The 20,837-nt window shown below is 45.5% G+C and overlaps 1 protein-coding gene across 1 annotated transcript in view; it reads left to right on the plus strand.

The window, feature by feature from the left end:
- The first annotated feature begins 323 nt into the window (after window positions 1-323).
- LOC147893734 (Cytidine/deoxycytidylate deaminase family protein) overlaps window positions 324-20,837 on the plus strand; it is a 44,474-nt gene continuing 23,960 nt past the window's right edge. The window contains exons 1-4 of the mRNA XM_087386350.1: window positions 324-575; window positions 675-952; window positions 1,101-1,176; window positions 16,360-16,399. Coding sequence (XP_087242476.1) covers window positions 324-575; window positions 675-952; window positions 1,101-1,176; window positions 16,360-16,399 — 646 coding nt within the window. The remainder of the gene's footprint in view (window positions 576-674; window positions 953-1,100; window positions 1,177-16,359; window positions 16,400-20,837) is intronic.

The following is a 20,837-nucleotide window of genomic DNA, read 5'->3' on the forward strand; positions in this document are numbered from 1 at the left end:
GCTTGTGTAAAGTGTTTACAAGTGTACTCTAGAGGCAAGCTCAATTGAACACAAGCAACAGCTATACAACGTAATGGCAACCAAGCGGTTATTTTAGGGATATGGGAAATAATGAATCAGAGAGCTGCAGTCAAGCAGGAATAGAAAACGCTCTGAGGGTTTGTTCACGCGGGAGTTAATGTTTGCCCTTGTGATCGATTGGTTTTTTTTTGCTACCTGCTCAGTTGACCCTTAACGTCTCCACAACCAGTGTCCCAATTTGAAATTCTTGGTTTGCAAACACCAATCTCATCTTCTTCTTCTTCTTCCCGCCAAGGGTAGCTATGGAGTTCTCCAACTATCAAGCATTAAGCAAGCTCGCAGCTATGGAGCCTGCCTCGCTCACTTGCAGGGAATGGATGCTCGCCTCCCTCGCTGCTCTTCTCGGTGCTTCTCTTGCCCTCCTGCTTCGCTTCTGCTTGCCATTCAACGCCCTGTCCCCTCTCTCCCTCGCTGCTCTTCTCGGTGCTTCTCTTGCCCTCCTGCTTCGCTTCTGCTTGCCATTCAACGCCCTGTCCCCTCTCCCTTTTGCTCTGGTATGCTCCGAATCCTGTTGCGATTCGAGTTGCGCTTCCCACCACATTCCCCATTTCGATGATTCTCGCTTGCTTTGCTTTGAATGATTGCACATGCAGCATGCTGCCAATTGTCGCGGCCGTCGTGTAGCTTGTGCTGGTTCCGTTCCACAGAGTGACTCTGTTGCTGCTCATCGAAGCGACATTGTTCCGACGAAGAGCTTCAGCCCGGATGCCGATCGCCAACACGTAAACTCTCAAGCTGACGATGGTGGTCTTGATGAGGAGACAGCGACGAAACAAAGTAGCGCATTGTTTTCGACCGTCGTTCCACGGGAAACTGTCGTATCCAATGGTGGAATCAAAGCAGACCCCTTTGATCCTTCCAAACGCAAAGGGTGAGCACGGTTCAGTCTGCCATTGTTCCTAATTGTATCATCCAGCTCAATTGCAAGTCCACATGAAGTTCATAAATTTACTGAGTAAGAGTCGGTACTGCAAGGAGCTCTTTATGACCGCTCAATCTGTTAATTTTTATGGCTGCAGATATTTGTCTTGGGATGATTACTTCATGGCAATAGCTTTTCTTTCAGCACACCGTTCGAAAGATCCTAATCGTCAGGTGCGTTATTTTGCGTTTCTTTACCAAATTGATGATCCAGCACGACAGCCTTGATAATTCTTGTACGGGATCTTCCAAGCGATAGCAATTCCAAATAACGTTTCTTTGCTTCTTGCTTCCTAGTTTGATGCTGGTGGTTGTTTTGTGCCTTCTTTTCAAACCCACCTGTCCTTTCCATTTCTTCCCTCGACCTGCACCTGGGCCATAATTTTTTCTCCTTGAGTTGCACTAACTCTGTATGGGGGCCTATTGGGTGGCTCACTGCCAGGAATGAGTCCTATGCCATGATCCTCAGGTCTCTCAGGGGGTAACTCCCTTGGCAAAGCGTCAGAAAAGCAATCTTTAAAATTTTCAAGAAACTGAAATTTATTCTGATCTACCTCACTTATTTCAGCATGCATTTCAACATCTCTCTCTTTTACAAAAACCATGTAAGCTGAAGCTGCAGGCTTTCTTTCTTTTCCAATAGAACTATTTGATACAATGGGAATAGTTTCCCCTTTATTCCTAGCAACCACACAACCACATGATGTACTTCGCTCCTATGTACACACTCCAACACTCTCTCAAGAAGAGTCAACTTCACTGCCTTGCCATGGAACCAAGGCATACCCAAGACTACATCATGTTTCAGTGGAGAAATGAAGAAGTCTTCCTGACCCACATAACTCTGTACATGAAGATGGAGCTTCCATATCAAGCGAGTGACTGGCTCAAGTATCTGGTCAGCATCTAGAGCCCTGTCCAACTCCTCTGTATTTATTCCCAGCCTCAGGGCTAAATCCTCTGATATAAAGTTATCTGCAGCTCCTGGATCAAATAAAATCAGTGCTTGCTAGTCTGTGACTTTGCCCCCATGAAAGCAGCAATTCTCGTTCCTCTGGGTTTGAAACATTACCCAGTATATAAGGATTTCCTCCCGCTCTCTATCGCTCTCTCTCTCTCTGTCACTCTCTCTCTTTTTTTTTTGAACTTTTACCTCTGTATACGACTTTTTGCGAACTGCAAAAGGTGACTCTCTCTCTCTCTCTCTCTCTCAGAGATCGACTGTATCAGCTACATTGGCCGAGTCACAACAGAGGGCCACAAAGGCCCTCAACATTCGCATTCGTGGTATCTTGCCCTCGGCAACAGAGTCCACGATGACACAGGCTGTGACCTTTGTCTCTCAGACATTGGGAGTACAGGATCATGGCATAGTAGGAGCATATAGAGTCGGGAGGGATCGTACTAGAGAGCAGCCCCTCATTATCAGATTCAGAGATGCCCAGGCACGTCTAGCTGCCCTCAGGAGGAGAGGGACACTCAGAGACCACCCACAGATTTCCATGGACGAGGATCTGACTCAGATATAGGTTGAGGAGCGCAAGGCGCTCATGCCTCAGAGAGATGCAGCCCGAGCTCAAGGCAAGTGGGCAGTGATCAGGGATGGCAGACTCATCACAGGTACCTTGAGGCGTGCTCCCACAGTGCTTAGAGATGGCAGACCAGCAGATATAGCCCCACCTCCACCTCCTGCTCCGACCGCTTGACGGGACAGGGCCCATGGGACACACCACCCGTCAGATAGTCTACGCATCGCTGTATGGAACTGCAATGGTTCTTTTACAGCACAGCCAGGCAATCTACGGGGAGCATTCTTTGGGAGAGATATCATCTTTTTCACGGAGACACACGAGAGTCCAGAGAGACCTTTGCCACGAGTGAGAGGGTATACATGGAGATCTGCTTTCAGGCAGCACACTCGGACATTTGGAGTGAGAGGATCTGGAGGAGTGGCCATTTTGTACAGAGAGCATCTCGATCGGATCATCACAGTGGAGAGAGCGGATTCACATGCCCGATTCTTGTGGGTACGCATCCGCCGCAAAGCCCCTCAGTGAGATCTTTTTATTGCAGTTTGCTACTTCCCCCCGGCGCAGTCGATCTATTCTTCCACTGGACCAGGCCAGTCCATATTTGAGGATCTCTCAGCGGACATTGTAGATTTTTCACATCGCGGAGAAGTCATCCTTTTAGGAGACTTCAACGTGAGGACCTCAGACAGACAGGCCCTCACTTATGACTTCATGGAGGATCCGGTCATACTCCCAGCATTTCACGATGATAGCCTCTGTCGGACTTCATCAGACTGCACAGTACAGCCCACAGATCAGGGACGTCAGTTACTGGAGCTCCTCACCTCGCACGGTATGGTCATTTATAACGGCTTGTCCAGGTGGCCACAGTCTTCCATGCCTACATTCTCTTCTGCTTTTGGGCGTGGTACTAGTGTGATCAACTACATCATAGGTCCCCCGACTCTAGTTCCTTCCATCCATAGCCTTATTGTTAGCCCCTTCATGCCCTCTGCCGACCATGCACTCATCCACTTTACTTTGACTCATGTCTCCCATGACCCACCCCCCCCTCGTTATCACGACCGCCAACCCTATTATGAGGTTCATTTCGACCACCAGTTCGATGATGTATATAGCCAGAACCTCAGCCGCCTACTCCGTCCTCATCTATTAGATGCTCTACCATCCACGCAGGACCGGTGGGAACTTGTACATACTTCACTCGTTTCTGCCGCTCACATGTCGTTCCCTGCCACATGTCATTCGTCTAGTCCCCCACCGGTTGGTCTTGTTCCTTGCAACGGTTGGTATGACGAGGAGTGTAAGGAACTCCGCAGGAAACTTCACCTTGAGACCAAGGAGAAGTCTCCCCTCCTTGCCGAAACCAAGAGAGACTACAAGCGGTTGGTTAGGCGCAAGAAACGCCAATTTCTAGCCCGGAATGAGGAGGAGCTGAGAAGCTTGCTTTTCAGCTGTGACTCCAAGGAATTCTGGAGAAAATTCCTCCGCTTGAAGTCTCAGAGCCCCCTCACAGATCCACGTGTCTGGTCTGCATATATTTCAGCTCTATACGATGTTTCAGATTAGCCAGCTATCGATTTATCCCATACCCCTAGGCCAGCTTCATCTAGTCTCTTCACACCAGAGAGTGTCCGTGCAGCAGTCCACCGATTGAAGAACGGGAGAGCTAAGGATCATGATGGATTGCAAGCGGAGTATGTAATCCATGGGATTGATGCCTTAGATTTTGTTCTTTCCCGTCTCTTCAATGAGTCTGTTTGTACAGGCCTACCACAATCCTGGTTAGGCAATACCACAGTACCTATCCACAAGTCGGGGGACCCTATGGAGCCGTCGAATTACAGGACCATCATGATTGGCCACGTTATGGCCAAGATCTATGCATTAGTTTTGGAAAGCCGTATAAATGACCATGCTGAGACGACAAGACTCAGAGCCAGAGGGCAGGCTGGATTTCGTAGGGATCATTCGACACTTGACCACATCCTCACACTCAGGGCACTGGTAGAGGAGGCGAAGTCACGAAGGCAACGGCTTTATTGTTGCTTCGTGGACTTCAGGAAGGCATTTGACACAGTTCCGCGATTCAGATTGTTTCAGAGGATTCGTCAGATGGGCTTCAGTGGAGAGATACAGTGGGCTATCATGGCTTTGTATGAGAGGGTCACTGGTCGGGTTCAGACACGTGAGGGGCTCTCAGAGGAGGTATGCAGCACGATTGGGGTGAAGCAGGGTTGCCCGCTCTCTCCTACTCTCTTTGGATTATATATTGATGAGCTAGAGATGTTTGTACAGATGACAGGCGGTGTGGGCTCTACTCTCTCAGGATCCTCCATTCCTATCCTCCTGTATGCGGACGATGTGGTTCTCATTTCCTCTACTGCTCAGGGCCTCCAGGCACATATTGAGGCACTCCACAGGTTTTGCCAGGACAGGGGGTTGACCGTAAACCTTGGCAAGACCAAGGTTATGGTTTTCAACACCTCTGATCGTATTTACAGCACGGATGAGTTTTGCTTCACTTATGACGGACAGCCCATTGAGCTTGTTAGAGAGTACACTTATTTGGGGGCAGTTTTCAGGGGACCGGTCTTCACCATGACATATGCAGCACGAGATAGGATTAGTAAAGGGTATGCTTCGTTGGCTCATCTTGAGCGTCAGTGTTTTCAGTCCCACTTTCAGCATCCCGATACGAAATCCTTGCTTTTTGATATATTGGTGAAACCAGCTGCGATGTATGCAGCTCCTTTTTGGGCAGGAGACCTCGGCGCTGCAGATTGGAGACGAGTAGAGAGGTTACAGATCATCATGTTCTCTCGGCTCATTAGGGCCAAGGCTACAGTTCCGCACGAGATCATGCTAGCAGAGTTTGGAGCTACTCCCCTTGCATTGGATGCAGCGTTTCAATCGGTCATGTATTTGCACAGGGTTAGGGAGTTTGGAGACTCAGCAGCAGGCAGAGCTCGGCTGCAATGGTTAGCGCTTGCATCTTCTATGGAGTTGGCACGATCTGGGGCCCGATACTGCTGGTACTTCAGACTCACTAGGTGGCTCACATCTCTTGGACTAGACATGGATAGACTGCCTCTCTTCCGATACAGCATGGATGCCCCTCATCTCGAGTTGACTCGCCACGAGCTTAGCCAGGTCACGAGAGCAGACTTGCTGCAGCTTCATACGTATCGCACTTCGATTTATCCCACGCAGCTTTCGACGAAGACGGCCACATATCGTGACCACTTCCTTCGCCACATATCGTGACCACTTCCTTCGGATCTCAGAGGACGGGTTTGTCATTCCACCAGGCTATACAGGTATCCACATGTCCCACTCACTGAGGATTGCCCTTGGCCAGCTTAGAGTCTCTTCGCATCAGCTCGAGATAGAGGTTGGTAGGATGCGACGCATGGAGGATGGATGGCGACCAGGCCGAGAGACCAGGATCTGCCCTTGTCGCACCATGGGAGAGCTGGAGTCAGAGGAGCATTTCATTTGTAGATGCCCGCTATATTATGAGCTCAGAGGTAGATTCCACTGTCTCTTTACGAATGGTTTTGGACCTCTCTCACGAGTGATGGACTACGAGGATCAGCATTGCCTAGCTCTTTATGTCAGGGAGGCCACTATGCTTTGACGAGACTACCTCAGAGACCATCAGCACAGACCGGAGCGTGATAGAGCCCAGCCTGATAGAGCTCAGGCACACGCTATACCAGAGGATAGAGACCAGGAGGAGCATGAGGAGGTCAGAGCTCACATAGGACACATGCCTCCACCTTGTGGATGTACATATGAGATGGTTTGTAGACGCCGCAGGATCTTGTTACATAGGGGACGTACTCGCCGCTTCATCTCCAGACGATCCAGAATGATGGCAGCTTTTTGGAGGAGACTTACTCATGGAGATCTCGCCCCACCAGCCGCTCACCTCACCTTTGCTCAGATTTGTACTCTCATAGCAGGAGGCAGAGTCGATGGACAGGATTTTCAGTATTATTTTGGTTCTCAGACTCCGTGACACCTGGACTTGTATCTTTGCATTGGCATATTGTACTCATCCCCCCATTTTGCACCCAGGGGTGGTTTTCTTGCATCTAGTTTACTTTGTATTTAGGCTCAGATTTGACATTATGTACTTTCACTTGCATTGTATTGCATAGCACTTAGACGATATTCGACGATGCCTCTTCTTTGTGGCACGTTGATTTTGTGCTATCTTGTATGCAGAGTTCTTGATGTCCCATGGGCCCATTTTGGCCTTTAGTGGACAATAATACACTTTCTTTCTTTCTTTCTTTCTCTCTCTCTCTCTCTCTCTCTCTCTCCCCTCTTCTTCATTTTTGAGTTTTTCCTTTGCATACAACTTTTACATATGATTGAGTCGTAATATATTTTGTAAACAAAAGCAAACATGTCTTCAAAGAAAAACTTAAAGTTGCTAGGAAAGATAAGCAAATTCAAGAAAGAGCCTTAGATCCTCTCTCCAACAAAGATAACTGTAACAAAGAAAAAGGGGAAGTGCAAGGCCCTTTAAACCCTTTCAATTCCAACTGAATGCACAGTCTTCAGCTTTGGCCACTCCTGAATGCCTTGGATCTTTGTCAGATCCATCCGTATTCTTTATATGCCCCAAATAATGGATCTCTTCCAGGAAGAATTCACTCTTCTTGTTGTTTGCATAGAGCTGATGATTTCACAGCTCTCGGAAAACTATAGCAAGATGTTCCTTGTGCTCTTCTTCGGACTTAGAGAAGACAATAATGTCATCGAAGAAGGTTCTTGTGAACTGTCTATAGGGTCGGAAGATACGATCCATCATTCTATTGAAGGTAGCCGGGGCATTAGTCAATCCAAAAGGCATCACCAGATAATCATGCAACCCAAAAGTAGTGCGAAACGTTGTCTTGTGCACGTCTTGAGGCTGTATTCTCACTTGGTGATAACCACTCTTTAAGTCTATCCTGCTGAAAATTGAAGCCTCATTTAACTGGTCTAGCACATCATCGATGCGTAGAATTGGAAACCTGTTCTTGATGGTCATTTTGTTCAGTGGGCGATACACACATACGAAATGAACCATCTTTCTTTTGTAGTATGTACCAGCAGTACATGTGAACAAAATGGAGAGGAACTAGGCTGAATCAGCCTGTTGGAATGTATGTTCCTTCAATCGAAGGATTGGGAAAATGCTGGATCTTAAGCCATCGTTTGAGAATAAGGTTGGAAGCGAAGATACGATTCAACAAGTTCAAGATCTCCTTCCAATTTCCAATTACTCTTTATGAGGGGCGCTAATTCTTTCTATCTTAAATGGTATTGCAATAATTCTTTCTATCTTAAATGGTGCGTTGCCCTATCAACTAGATTTAGATTTACATGCTTATTTGGGAGAGACTAAAATGAAATCGTTTAGACTTCACAAGCAGTTGTAGCTTGAATGAAGAGATTTGGACTACTTTTTGATTAGCCTTCTCCTTTAGTGCTAGCCTTCATCATGGCTGAGTTTGCCCTTCATCTCCGGAGTGCCGACAGAAACTCAGTTCGAAGACTTTGTATAAATGGATGCTCAAGTATGTGTGGGTGTGTGGATTTGTATGTGTGAGAGCATACTTTTATACTATGGTCTACACCCACTGTTGGGCGCTGATGATGTCAGTGGGGATGTCATAGTAGCTAGTCCCTGCTATGCATGATGGAGTTTATGGTTTTCAATCTTATGAGTGACTATCGTGAGATTGAAACTGCACTATGTTGTGTTTTTAGAGGATGAGTTTGGGAATGTTCGTGAATTCATCTAGGTATATACTCTTTATGAGGGGCACCTTATCATTTGATTCATGCAAAGACCTTAAGAGAATTTACAAGGGTTCTTAGGCGTAAAGCACAGCGAACAGTGTCTTATTGTCATAACGAGATGATTCTTTTGAGACTGTGGAGGTTGACAATGTCAACAAGATCTAAGCAGTAAACAAAGAAAATAGTTAAGTTTTCATATTAGATGAGTACAAACTCCAAGAGAGGTTGGAGCTTGAGATTCCTTGATTAGAGGAATGGAAGAGATTTGATACACTCTTGGAATCGTCGAAGGAACACTTTTTGAGAAAGGAGTTAGGTATGATTCACAAACCGGCGTGGACATCCTAGCAAAAATGACATCCGCGAATAGCATGTTACCATTTCGATTGTCCGCCCTCAAATGGTTTCACAAATGGGCGTGGACATGCTCATGTGGTATCCCAATAAAGTTTGGGCGGAGGATTTTTCTTGGGTGGTAGTCTAAGGCCGCCTAAAAAAATTGGAGGCGGTCAAGAGTAGATGATAACCACTTGGCCACTTCTCATTTGCTTGATTTTAAAGATTTATATGTTTGTCCAGTGCCCGTTTGTGAATGCGCTTGTGCCCAAGCTTCCCCTTAGCCGCCGGATATGTTGGGCCCATGGTCCAATGCTCGGCGCCTGTTTGTGAAACCTCCCTTAGGCATGTAGGAGCATAAAAGGCAAGAAAAGACTCCAAATGGCACCATGCTACGAAGTTTATGTGCTTCCACAGTTGAAGTACTTTTGTTTTTGCAAGTTTTAAATTTTATTTGTGAAATCAAATGAAGAGCTAATAATGAATTATTGATACAATAAATCTTATTGCTAATATTATTTCTTTGGCCTCAAGTTTGAAGATAATATATCAAACTAACAAAACCTATTGATGAGCCCTTATTCCAGCAATGCGCTCCTGAATCCAAGCATCTGTAGGCCGTTTCTACTCTTCCCTCTGTCGGGTTGCGAAGTGCGGAGAAGGTCAATCTCCTCAAGGTCAGACAGTTACTTGATCCGATCATGGGATGTTTCATCTTCACATCCCAATTGGAGGCACTAGGATCATAGTTGATGACATCTCCTATTTTCTCTTAAGATTTTGAGTTTTGAGTTTTGTTTTTTTGACTTTCTTAGTATAGCACTCAGCAAGGGCCCTTCTAAGCCCCTACGTCAGCCCATGGTGGCTCATACGAGATACATTTTTGGAGTGTACTTTGTCTCATAGGCTAGAGGCCTCAGAAGATGTTAATATATATATATATATTTCTTTCTTTCTCTGTGTTTGTGCTGCTCCCCTCTTGCTCTCGTCCTTTTTTGTTAGTCTTCTAAATTTGAAAAGATTGGATATATTATAGAAATGTTAAGATATCTGTTTGTGGGGCTGGTCTTACTCCACGAGTCAATTCCAAATCGCTTGGTTAGTTAGAGCACAATCCACAATCTAGATTGGTTTAAATCAGCCATTATGGCACATTCCTTAGCATAAAGAACCCTTTGTCTACTAGCGTAAGTCAGTTGATCACATGTGGCTTTGGTATAAAGTGCGTGATCTAGTGTAGAAGGGGGGAGGATTCGATTTAGAGGGAGTCTAGTAGATGTGAAAATGAGAGAGAGAGAGAGAGAGAGAGAGAGAGAGAGAGAGAGAGAGAGAGAGAGAGTCTATTAAGGTCCACGGGAGCCCAACAAGTATATGGGACAAAAAAACCCAGCTAATACATTCGTGCAAGGAGGGCACAAGGTAGCTCGATAAGGTACCTACATTTTAGTCTGAAAATTAAAGCCATACATCTGTTTAGGATTGGGGGTTTTTTGGTTTAAAACCCTTGATGAGGCCCATGCCCTCATGATATACTGCCCAATTTCCATCCTTCCTGGCAGCCTAAATCCATTGCCTTTTGGTTCAGTTGAGCCTCTGTGAGTCCATATCTTGGTCCCTTTGCGCTTGTAAGATTGGCAAAGAAGGTTGATTCATATATCCGTGTGCTATGTGTAATTATGGCACGCCCTTTAGTGTGGTGAGTATTAGTTGTGGAATTTGTCCCGTCTTCATCATCTTCTGGCCCTTCAATGCTAGGGGTGGCTGCTTTGATGTGTGCTGGAGTGTCATTGTATGTATCCTCCTTGTTGAACTAGCCTTTAGGAAGGCCTCCTATCTTGATTTTCATTGCATTACTGCCTTTAGCTTTGTGCTCCTTGTTTCATTTGCCTTTGTATCTATCTCTACGATCACTTCCTTTTTGATTGTTTGCACTTCTATGTGAACAAGATCCTTGACTGTAAAGACTGGTTCAGGGAGGAGAGGCCTTGTAGGCCTACATTACCTCAGCAGTTATGGCTTGCTTCCTAGGCCCTTCAAGGTCTTGGTGTTGGACTTTAAGTAGTCACCTACCCATCTGTGAGCCCTCAAAATGAGGAGTGTATGGGGAGGTGTGCCAAGTTAGATTAGTTGCCACATGGGTAGGTCTAACAGAAAAGAAAGACTGCCACATGGGTAGTGCATGGGCTGCCATGTGGGCAGCAAGCAGTATCTGGAAGAGGATTTGGCTGTTTGTGAAGCTTCTAGTGAATAGGTTCTGTACGAATCAGAAGCAAGGTCAACAAGGGCTATGTGGATTAGTCTAGTGTAGGGAAACAGGCCTGGAAAGGTTTGGAGTATGGAACAATTTGCAAAGGTGTATGGATTCTGGAGGAGGCTGTACCATATGCAACAAGACTAGAGCAACCAGCTCTACATTTGAAGGACGAGTGCCTTTGCCAGGAGGGTGACTTAGATTTGGACATATGTACAAAGATTCGTAGCCCTTTCATTTCCTCGTTATGGCTGTAAGGTTTCCAATTCCAAACTTTGGGAAAGAAGGCAAGGTTGATGGTTCAAATTACTCTTTGTGAAAAATGAAGATTTGGAGCCACTTGGTGGTGAGGATGAGTTGGGAAATCACTACAGGAGTGGAGCTAATGCCATAGGCCACCTCGATTGTGGCCATTGCGATTGTGGTTGCGGTTGTGACACTAGCGGATTTGGGAACTCTGAGAGATTGGGTGACACATGATGTAGAGGCCTTGGCCATCATTATTGGCACCACTATTGATTCAGTGCTCCTACATATTCAGCTTGCGTATACTACTTTTGGTGCATGGACCATCCTCAAGGACATATACGAGATGAACAGTGATGTGAGGATTCTTGACCTCGAGACGGAGTTGTACAACATCTAGATGGATGAGGAGGATTCGGTACAAGAGCACATCATCAAAATGAAGATGGTGAGGGATGAACTCTTAGTAGTTGGTCGGATGATGGATTTGGCAAGAATGGCTAGGCTCTTGCTTGGCATACTCCCGAGAAAGCTTCATCACAACTATGATTACAGGGCAGTGGTCGGCACCGACAACTTTTGAGCAGCTAGTTCCTTTGCGTCTGCAAGAGGAAGCTTGGGAGAAGAAGTATAGCGGATCCAAGGATAAGGCCTTCAATGTCAAGGACCAGACAAAAGGCATGGGGAATGACAAGCTTAACGATGGCGAGCCCAAGAAGAAAGACAAATTTGTGGATGACGGGGATTCCAATGGTGAGAATAAGGAAAAGAGAAAGCATCAAAAGAAGTGCTTCTATTGTGATCTGCCAAGTCACTTTGCAAAGGATTGCAAGAAGAAGAAGACTGATCAGAAAAAGGAGTTCAGTAGAAGAGACAAAAACGTCAGCAAATGTGGTCGTCAGTGAAGAACTTTTCTCGCTGACATCTCCATTTGTTACCGAGGTAAAGCATGCAGACCTTGGTGTTTCGGTATGCATGTTTGACATTGAGAGGTGGTCTGGAGAGCATCAACCTTTGTGAAGGTGAAGGACAACAAGGAGTGCTTGGATGCTTTGAGTGCTTAGCTGGTATCATTTACATGAGGGTGGGATCTTTGGAAGGACCTAAGGATTTAGGGTCAGTTGGAACTTGTGATAATGAAGGGGGCATCTTAGAATTACACAGTGAACTTGGGTGTGCCTCCATGAGGTGCAGGGTTTGCTTTCAAAGCAAGCAGACAAGCAAGATGATTAGCATGCTGTGGGCAGAATCTGTTCTTTATGTTCTCAGGTGATGAGAGATTGGAAGGTGTATGCCTGCCTGGAAGGCAAAAGGAGAAGTTTTGGTGCTTCTTTGAGGCTCGGAAGCAGATTGCTGGAAGGTGGACATGATGAATCTGTTGAAGCCTTTGTGGTGAAGACAGAAACATCTATAAGTGAAGAGAGTGTGTTGAAGCCAGAAGACACTTGTTTGAGATCTCAGGTCATGGGGAGCTCATGGTCCGGACATTATGGGGTTATACTTCGGTTGGGAGGTCAGCGTGGATCAGCCACAAGGGTTTCTGTGCTCAGGATGGTTATATGGATGCGGACCTTGCCAAAGGAAGGACAGTGTGAGACAGACCTGGGGAGCGTGGAACTTCGAAGACTCCAGCAGGCTCGTGATTGGAGGTGGTGAATGCCATGGACCAGTGGTATTGCCAAGATTGTACATGTGTACTCTTGTGCAAGATTGGACCTGGAGGAGCAGGGCTGCTGGTTGAAAGAGCATCTTCATCGGCGAGTTGGGGTTGGCCCACAATGTGTCGGTTAGAGGCGGGATCGAAGTTTAAGTGGTCACCTCCCCATCTGTGAGCCCCCAAATGAGGACTGTACTGGGGAGGTGTGCTAGGTTAGATTAGGTGCCACATGGGCAGTTCGAACAGAAAAAGAAAGGCTGCCACATGGGCAGCACATGGGCTGCCATGAGGGCAGCATTTGGAAGAGAAGTACCTGGCTGTGTGGAGCTTCTGGTGCACAGGTGCTGTATAAATAAGAAGGAAGGTCAGCGGGGACTGTATGGAGCAGTTTGGTGCAGGGAAATGGGCCTGGAAAGGTCTGGAGCAGGCCGCCTGGAGCTGGAGAACCAGCAGGTGTAGTACAGAACAATTTGCACAGGTGTACGGACTCTGGAGGAGGTTATACCTGATGCAACAGGATTGGAGCATGCTGTACCTTATGCAACAGGACTAGAGCAGGTCCAGCACACAGGTGGGATACCAAGAGCAGACCCGTGACTTTTGGCCAAGAACAGACTTGGGAATGGCCTGGGATAAGGCAGGACAGACGTGGGCCAGTGGCAGGCTGCAACGTGGCTAGGCAGGTCAGCAGGGTCTGTGGAACAAGGTTGGATTTTCCGGACTGCCAGGTCAGCTGGAAGGTCTGTAAAAGTTGGGTATTTTCTAGATCTCTTTGGGAATATAAAAAAGAGCCCTTCCATGGCTTAATTAGTTCATTCAGGGTCAGATTTTGGGCAAACCAGCCTGCCTCAAGGAGTCAACTAAGGACCATCTGGTGCAGCAAGGATGGTGGCTGTTTGCAGCAATCAGAGATCTCAGAAGTCTTCATCAAGACCCAAGGGGCTGCCTTCATAGCAGCAAAGGAAGATGGAACCAGGAGGAGATTTGTCCTCAGTTTGGGCTGCCTTCCAAGCAGCAGGGAGGTCAAGAATCCACAGCAAGCACTGCATTAGGATTGGCTGTCCAGAGCAGCAGTAGGGAGGCGTGATTGTGGGGCACATCTTAAACTTACAAGGCCCACATAAGCTCTAGGGTAGCAATGCAGGCCAAGTGTTTTGGAAGTGCCAAGGAGGTACGAGAACAATATTTTGAGTGTGCAGGGATGCACATCTAGTCAGCACTCAGGTGATAGAGGGTGGCGCACTAAACACTCTTATGTATATGCTAAGAGATCTTCATTCAACCAGCAACAGTGTTAAAACACAAAGAGCTGGCCCAGGAACTCGCATATTCAAATCCAACTTCTTATCCTTAGTGTGTACTATGTAGATGTGCAAACTGTAAGTAGACAATGCACAAGAGGAGTGTCCAATGTGGACCATGGCGATAGGGTGGCCCGTGGGTATCTTGTATCTCCCTTATATGTTTCTTGTTCTCACTGTCAGAATTGTCCCCGTCCTTAAAATGACCCTTTCTCTTTGGTTTACCATGTCCGGGCTTAATTTTCATTGAAATTTCCTTTCTTGGAAGTGGTAAAGGCTCTCTTTTCGCATCATTGTCCCTCTCATACTTGCACCACTGGCCCTCTCATATTTTTTATCTCGTGCTTCAACCTGTATCAGCAATGGTCCCAACTCCTCGAGCATAATTGGCTTCCACTGTTCCAATGCTTGTTGGTTATCTTAGCAAACAATCTTCAAGGAACGAAACAATTATTACTCATAAAATATATGACCTTTGCACATGAAATGATACTTGCAGTGGCAAGACCGTAAGATGACGGCTCAGATTAATAACCAAACGTGACACCTACACAACTAAATCCAACACGACCTGTTGCTCAGCCTCACTGGCTTGTTTGAGCTTCCAAGAGGAGAAAATAGTCAGAAGACAAAGATATAGAGCTTCTCATAAGTCGTGACCACACAGGCTGGTATTGACTGCCCAAGAGAACTCGACACACAGGTGTAGAACAGAGAACACACTGGCTGCAACACATGCATCTTATACTGGCCAAAGCCGCTCTCCATAGGACTATTGGTGAGGGACGACACACGCCACAAGTAAGCCAAGCACCAGTAGCACCGCTCCGATCACCACACATGTATATGTAGGCTCTGGGGAACAGCCACGGATCTGCCAGCAGCTTGTAGCATCAGACCCAAATCAAGATCGTCGTCCAATGTCGAGAAGATGCCAGAGGTCACCTAGCGTTTCTTGAATCATGGACTTGACTCTTATGAAGAGCATCCGTGAACTCCAACCGTCAGGAACTAAGGTGGTGAAAGAGAACATTTGGTGAATGAGAAATCGCTTAAGTAGCCACGCCCACAATTGCATGGAATACTACCACGTGGCATAGGACATGCACCATGCTCAAACTTTGGGGTTGAGTGCATCCCAAAATGTTTTACCACTATAACCATTTATTGCTAACAGTAGCTGCTTGACCAGCAGTCCATATAAGATTTGAGGCATTGATGTCAACTGGAATTCACTATATCCAATCATGAAACATGCAAAAATTTGAAACCTATGAATCCAAAACTTGAGAATCCCAAGTCCACAGTCCCAACCTCAAGTATAAAGGATAATAGATATTAATATAGATACCTCCTTTTCGTTCCTTTTGGGTGGAGGGGTATGTACAGTTAGCTTTTACATTCATCCTTTTGTCGCAAATGGTACATGATGTTTTGCTTTGAGCATAGAAATAGTCTACCATGAGACACTGCTTGTGCTGGTGGCCTCAATTCGCCACCTAACTCCAGGAGTAGACAATTGGGACTGAAACTACTTGTGCACCTGCTAGATTGGTTGGGGATTCTTTTCATAGCCGGATTGACAGCCTATCGCATGGTTTCCTGTGGTTGCGTAACCAATCTGCAGTACTTACGCCCTTCATTTGACAACTGGTTTTGAATTGGCCTGTCATTTTTAGTTGATCAATTCTACTTACATGTCTTCTATAGATAACTTCTTCTATGCAGGTGAAACCGTTCTTAGCAAGCCTTTTGTGGAGAGGGGTTATGTTTGTTGGAATTATAGCCATAATTCATGGCAGTGACCAATGTATGACTAATAAGTGGGTTAGGGGCACTTTTCCCTCATTTAGAGGTTTTTTCCCCTAACCATAGTTAGTGGGTTGGTTAGGTTTTGTCACTAAGACAAAACCCCCAATCTTGTAAGCTTTCTTATCCTTTTCTATTCAACTGTGTGGCGCTCTCTTGCTCTCTCACTCTTGCTCTCCTGCTCTCACCTCTTCCTCTCTCCGTTCTTACATTTGTTATGAGAGCAAGTTGAAGTCTTGGACCATCTCTTGGACCAGCTATAGAATCATATTTTCTATAGAAGTAAAGAGTTAAGATAGTTACACTGCATTGTCATCACTTTTCTTTAAAGTTTATCTGTATTTGTATGGATATGTCACATTGTATGATTATGTTGTTGGTGATTTAGTATTCTAAATCAATTGCCTTTTGATGGTTCTGCAGGTTGGGGCCTGCTTGGTGAGTCAAGACAGAGTTATCCTTGGTATGCCACATTGTTACTGTGTTGATTTCTTTGTGTCTCCATCTGGGAGATGGACTTTGAACCCTTATTAGTTGTGTTGAGATATAAGATATGAACTTATGGAGATTTAATGATTAGGCATCTTGTTCTTGTCACAACATATTAGAGCGATGAGTGGTACTGTTAGTAGTGGCAGGGGATTTTTTAAAAATCTCCACAGATGAAGGCATTCATGCACCAGGGATAGTCAGCCAAATGATGCCACATCTCAGCACGAGCAAGAGATATGTGGGAGGCATAGACTGAAGCAAATTGAAAAGGATCTCCATTTACTCTGCCTCTGACAATAATTAACATCCACGTGGATCCTTATATTCTAACTCAGGCTGCAATTCATGATGTATAAGCATGGCAACACCCAAAAAGGAAGAGTGTCCAGCATAGACTATATGAAAACTTGCAAAAAAACCTTCTCGGCATGCAAAGGAGTGTTGGTGTGTTCTTGCAAATATGTCTGAGGATTTATGAGAGAACACTAGAAACTCTGAAAACTCTGAACAAAGAGAGGCAGAGCTTGCGATCCCAACTACAGCAGATAAGAGCAGCAACCAAGCAGTGAAGAGGCCATTAGATGCAGGAACAAAGGAGAAAATAAATGAAAAACAGGGAGAGTAGCAGACACCCCTATAAACAGCTATGGAAAGGACTATGGATAGGAACAAGGTTAGGTAGAATAACCCCCACATGAAGGTGAACTATGGACAGCGAAAAGGCGAGGGCTTTGACGTCAATAAGCTACTCTAATAGGTGAACCCTTAGGTGTGTAAATGACCTACACACAGGCACTCTTTGTGTGTGGAACAAAGGTAGGAAGAAATTAGGACAATAGGAGAGAGGACGTTGCAGGGAAGATGTTGCGAAGGTAGCAATAGAAGATCTGCACTTAGACCGAAATGGCCCATGAGATGCTCTAGGAGCATTGCTAATGTGGAAAGAAGAGGCATGAGCAGTCGCGACTCAGATAGAGACCGTCGAAAGGCTTGAAGTAGGCTTTGGAGGGGCTGAGAATACCCAGAGGAGGCGGGCTGACCAGCTATAGATAGGGAGTAGGGGGAAAGCCACCGAGTTGCTCCTCTCTCTCTCTTTCTCACACACACACACACACACTTTAAAAAAAAAAAAAAAGTGAAAACTTTGAATGCTTTATATTACAAGATAGCTATTCCAGAAAACTAGTAAGCTGAAAGATTACATCAAGAGAAAATCTCTATGTAGGACAAATATACATCATGATCTATGCAGTGAGTTTGCAAACAATCGAAGAGCAATTGTTGCAAAGAACGACGAAAGAAAACAAAAGTAGAAAAATTTGGATCACCAAAGACTCTGTGGTTTCTATCTTTCCAGAGAGTCCAGAGTGCCCAATAGCGAACCCAAGTAAAGAACAACTCAAAATCCGACCGTCGAGGATAGATCCCAAACAGCCAGAAAAGCTTGCCAAAAGAAGCTTGAGGAAGTCTCACTCTCAATCTCTGCCAAAGGATGCCCAAGAAGCTCCTTGTTTTAGGGCACTACCAAAAAATATGAGATACAGATTCCCTCAGACCTAAACACCTATCACACACACACACACACACACACACACAGTTCTTTTGAAGTGTAAATTTTGTTCTTTTCAAAGTCACAAGAAACGTTTCTAGATTTTGCCAGGCGTTTCGTCTAGAAACAGAATAAAATTTACATAAATTATATATATAACATAGATAATTATCTTCAGATACAGATATATATCAGGATCTATTTGCTTAGTTTGCAAGCAATCATAGAAGGATTTGTTAGAACATGAAGTCAAGTGTGAGGGTGTCCTAGAGTCCTAGGGTGTCCTACAGTTGTGTCGGTGTGAATGTGTCTAGTAGGTGAGCAATTAGTGCCATCTCCTAGAGTTAGGTGAGTTAGGTGTGTGAGGTGGAGGCTAGTGATCTCACCTGTGATGTCAGAAGATGAGGCTTCCCAGCCTATAAAATGGGCATTGTACTTCATGGTATCTATCAATCACATCAAGTTGTTATGTGCCCCATATCTGTTTTCATCATGTGATTGCTCCCTGGTTCCTGCATGTGGTATCAGAGCTGGTTCGTCCACCGCGATACCTTGCAGTTTCATCGTCATGGAGGAAGAGACTTGCTCATCTCTATTGCCATCTTCTTGAAGGCTGACGTTGTTGTTGCTGGAGATCATTGCCTAAATCTGTCTACAGTTTTGTGAGGAGAAAACTCTGCACGCATCTTCTAGCTCTTGGCTATCTGCGCTGAGACGTTCATGAAGGTTGTTGTCTTAGCGTTCTATTGTTTTCTCTATGCTATGCCATTGATATCGCCATGGAGGAGATCTATGCTGCTTTGCGTCTTGATCAATTCTTACCTATTTTTGTTGTCGCTATCTTGATTCATGCCTTCTATTCATTTCGTTGATCTGTTGTTCATTCTCTTTTCAGGTTGTCTCCTTTCTAGTTTTGTTGACCTATAGCTTCGTGGAGACCTTCATTTCAGACCAAGAGTTTCTGAAGCCTTGAACAAATTCTCAGTCCAAATCTGTTGCCGGCCATTGTTCAGTATCTGTTTGGGTTACGTCAAGCTGTCACTACTTTCTCCCTCTTCATGGAGTGCATTAGAGGGGCGATGATCCATTCGAGCAACGATTAAGTTGTTGACAAACTCATTCTGAGGCATACAAAGTTGCAAAAACAGCACGACAGCAAGAGCCATGTTTCACAATAAGGTGATTATCCATGACGTTCCACTTCAATTTTCGAGCCAAATTGCTGCTCATTAAGAGCCATTGCGGTTTTTGGCAATACTGGATTCAATGGAGATTACTGAACAGTCATAAAACAAGAGTAGAAGAGTTTTTGCCGCCGAATATGATTCCCGTTGTCCATTTCCAATTCCGGAGCAGTGGAAATCAAGCAGGAACCTGAGCATAAGCCTTTCAAATTTGTAAACGGTTCCTTTCTGAATTTTCAGCATCTCAAAAACTCGACATTCTAGATAAATGTAATGCACTAGTCTGCCTCATGTAACATTTGGGGCTTTCCTGAAATCTATGCAAATTCCTCTCTGAATTGTACAATTGTTTGGGGATTTTGCTACATTAAGCAAGATTGACCGGTTTTAAGGCCTTCTACCCGACATTGGTGATTACCAACCCAACATTTTGAGAGTCATGCTGTAATTACCTCACGCAGCTGCTCCTATGGGCTTCATCGACTCGTTCTTCAAGGGCATTCATGCCAGGATCTTCATCGACACTCGGATTCTGGATGTGCATACACCTATATGCAGTAGCTGTGCGGAGGACATCTCTCATTTCGAGAGATCTTTATTCCTTTATTTCCTTTGGGTATTTGGGAAAATGAATGTAATGAAGGGTTGTTGAGTGTTATTGAGTCAATAAAGGTTCTTAGCCTTGGATTGTCCTCCTAAAATGATGTAATCTTTTCTATTTTTCGTGTTTGACTCCTTGTCATTTTGTTCTGGAGTCAAGAGGGGGATGTACTGTGGGAGCCATGTATTGCCTTTAGCCTTTGATGGGTCTTTTTATCAGGCTTGGCATATGAGTTCCAGGATGTTGGTGCATTGGTTTCTTAGACCTCTGAGTTGGTCATGCATCCATGTTGAGACATGAGCCTTTGAGTTATGTTGGGACGTAAAGCCATGAGAGTGCTCAGTCCGACCTTTGAACCATGCTCAAACTTCAGCCTCTGAGTTGGCATGGCAGCCATGTCTAGTTCAGACATTACACAGATTAGCAGACTCCGTCATCGTCATGTTCTGTTCTTGGTTCCATTCCAGTAGTCCCTCACCTTTCCTTCATGGGGGGGTGTTAGAACATGAAGTCAAGTGTGAGGGTGTCCTAGAGTCCTAGGGTGTCCTACAGTTGTGTGGGTGTGAATGTGTCTAGTAGATGAGCAATTAGTGCCACCTCCTAGAGTTAGGTGAGTTAGGTGTGTGAGGTGGAGGCTAGTGATCTCACCTATGATGTCAGAAGATGAGGCTTCCCAGCCTATAAAATGGGCATTGTACTTCATGTTATCTATCAATCACATCAAGTTGTTATGTGCCCCATATCTGTTTTCATTACGTGATTGCTCTCTGGTTCCTTCAGGATTGCTGCAAAGAGTGCCTGAAGAAAGAAAAAAGTGAAAAGATCTCCTCCCTAATGAGGAGTCTTCACAGGGATTGGCAGAGACTAGCAGGGGGTCTCATCCGTGCTCCGCCTAGATGCAGAGAGGAGTTTGAGCGCCAGCCCCTTATGTGGCACCCAGAGGTTCGAGATCAGGAGGGACGTATGCTCGGGCAGCGGACTCACATTGGTTGGGCACAGTGGGAGAGTGGCCTATGGAGGCAGAGGCGAGAGGCTTGACGTCCTAGCGCATGTGCGAGGGGCAGGGCAGCGGATG

The sequence above is a fragment of the Dipteris shenzhenensis genome, chromosome 15, assembly GCF_047967505.1.
Source record: "Dipteris shenzhenensis isolate YYH24624 ecotype China chromosome 15, Dip_SZ_1.0, whole genome shotgun sequence".
In the NCBI taxonomy this organism is placed as follows: domain Eukaryota; kingdom Viridiplantae; phylum Streptophyta; class Polypodiopsida; order Gleicheniales; family Dipteridaceae; genus Dipteris; species Dipteris shenzhenensis.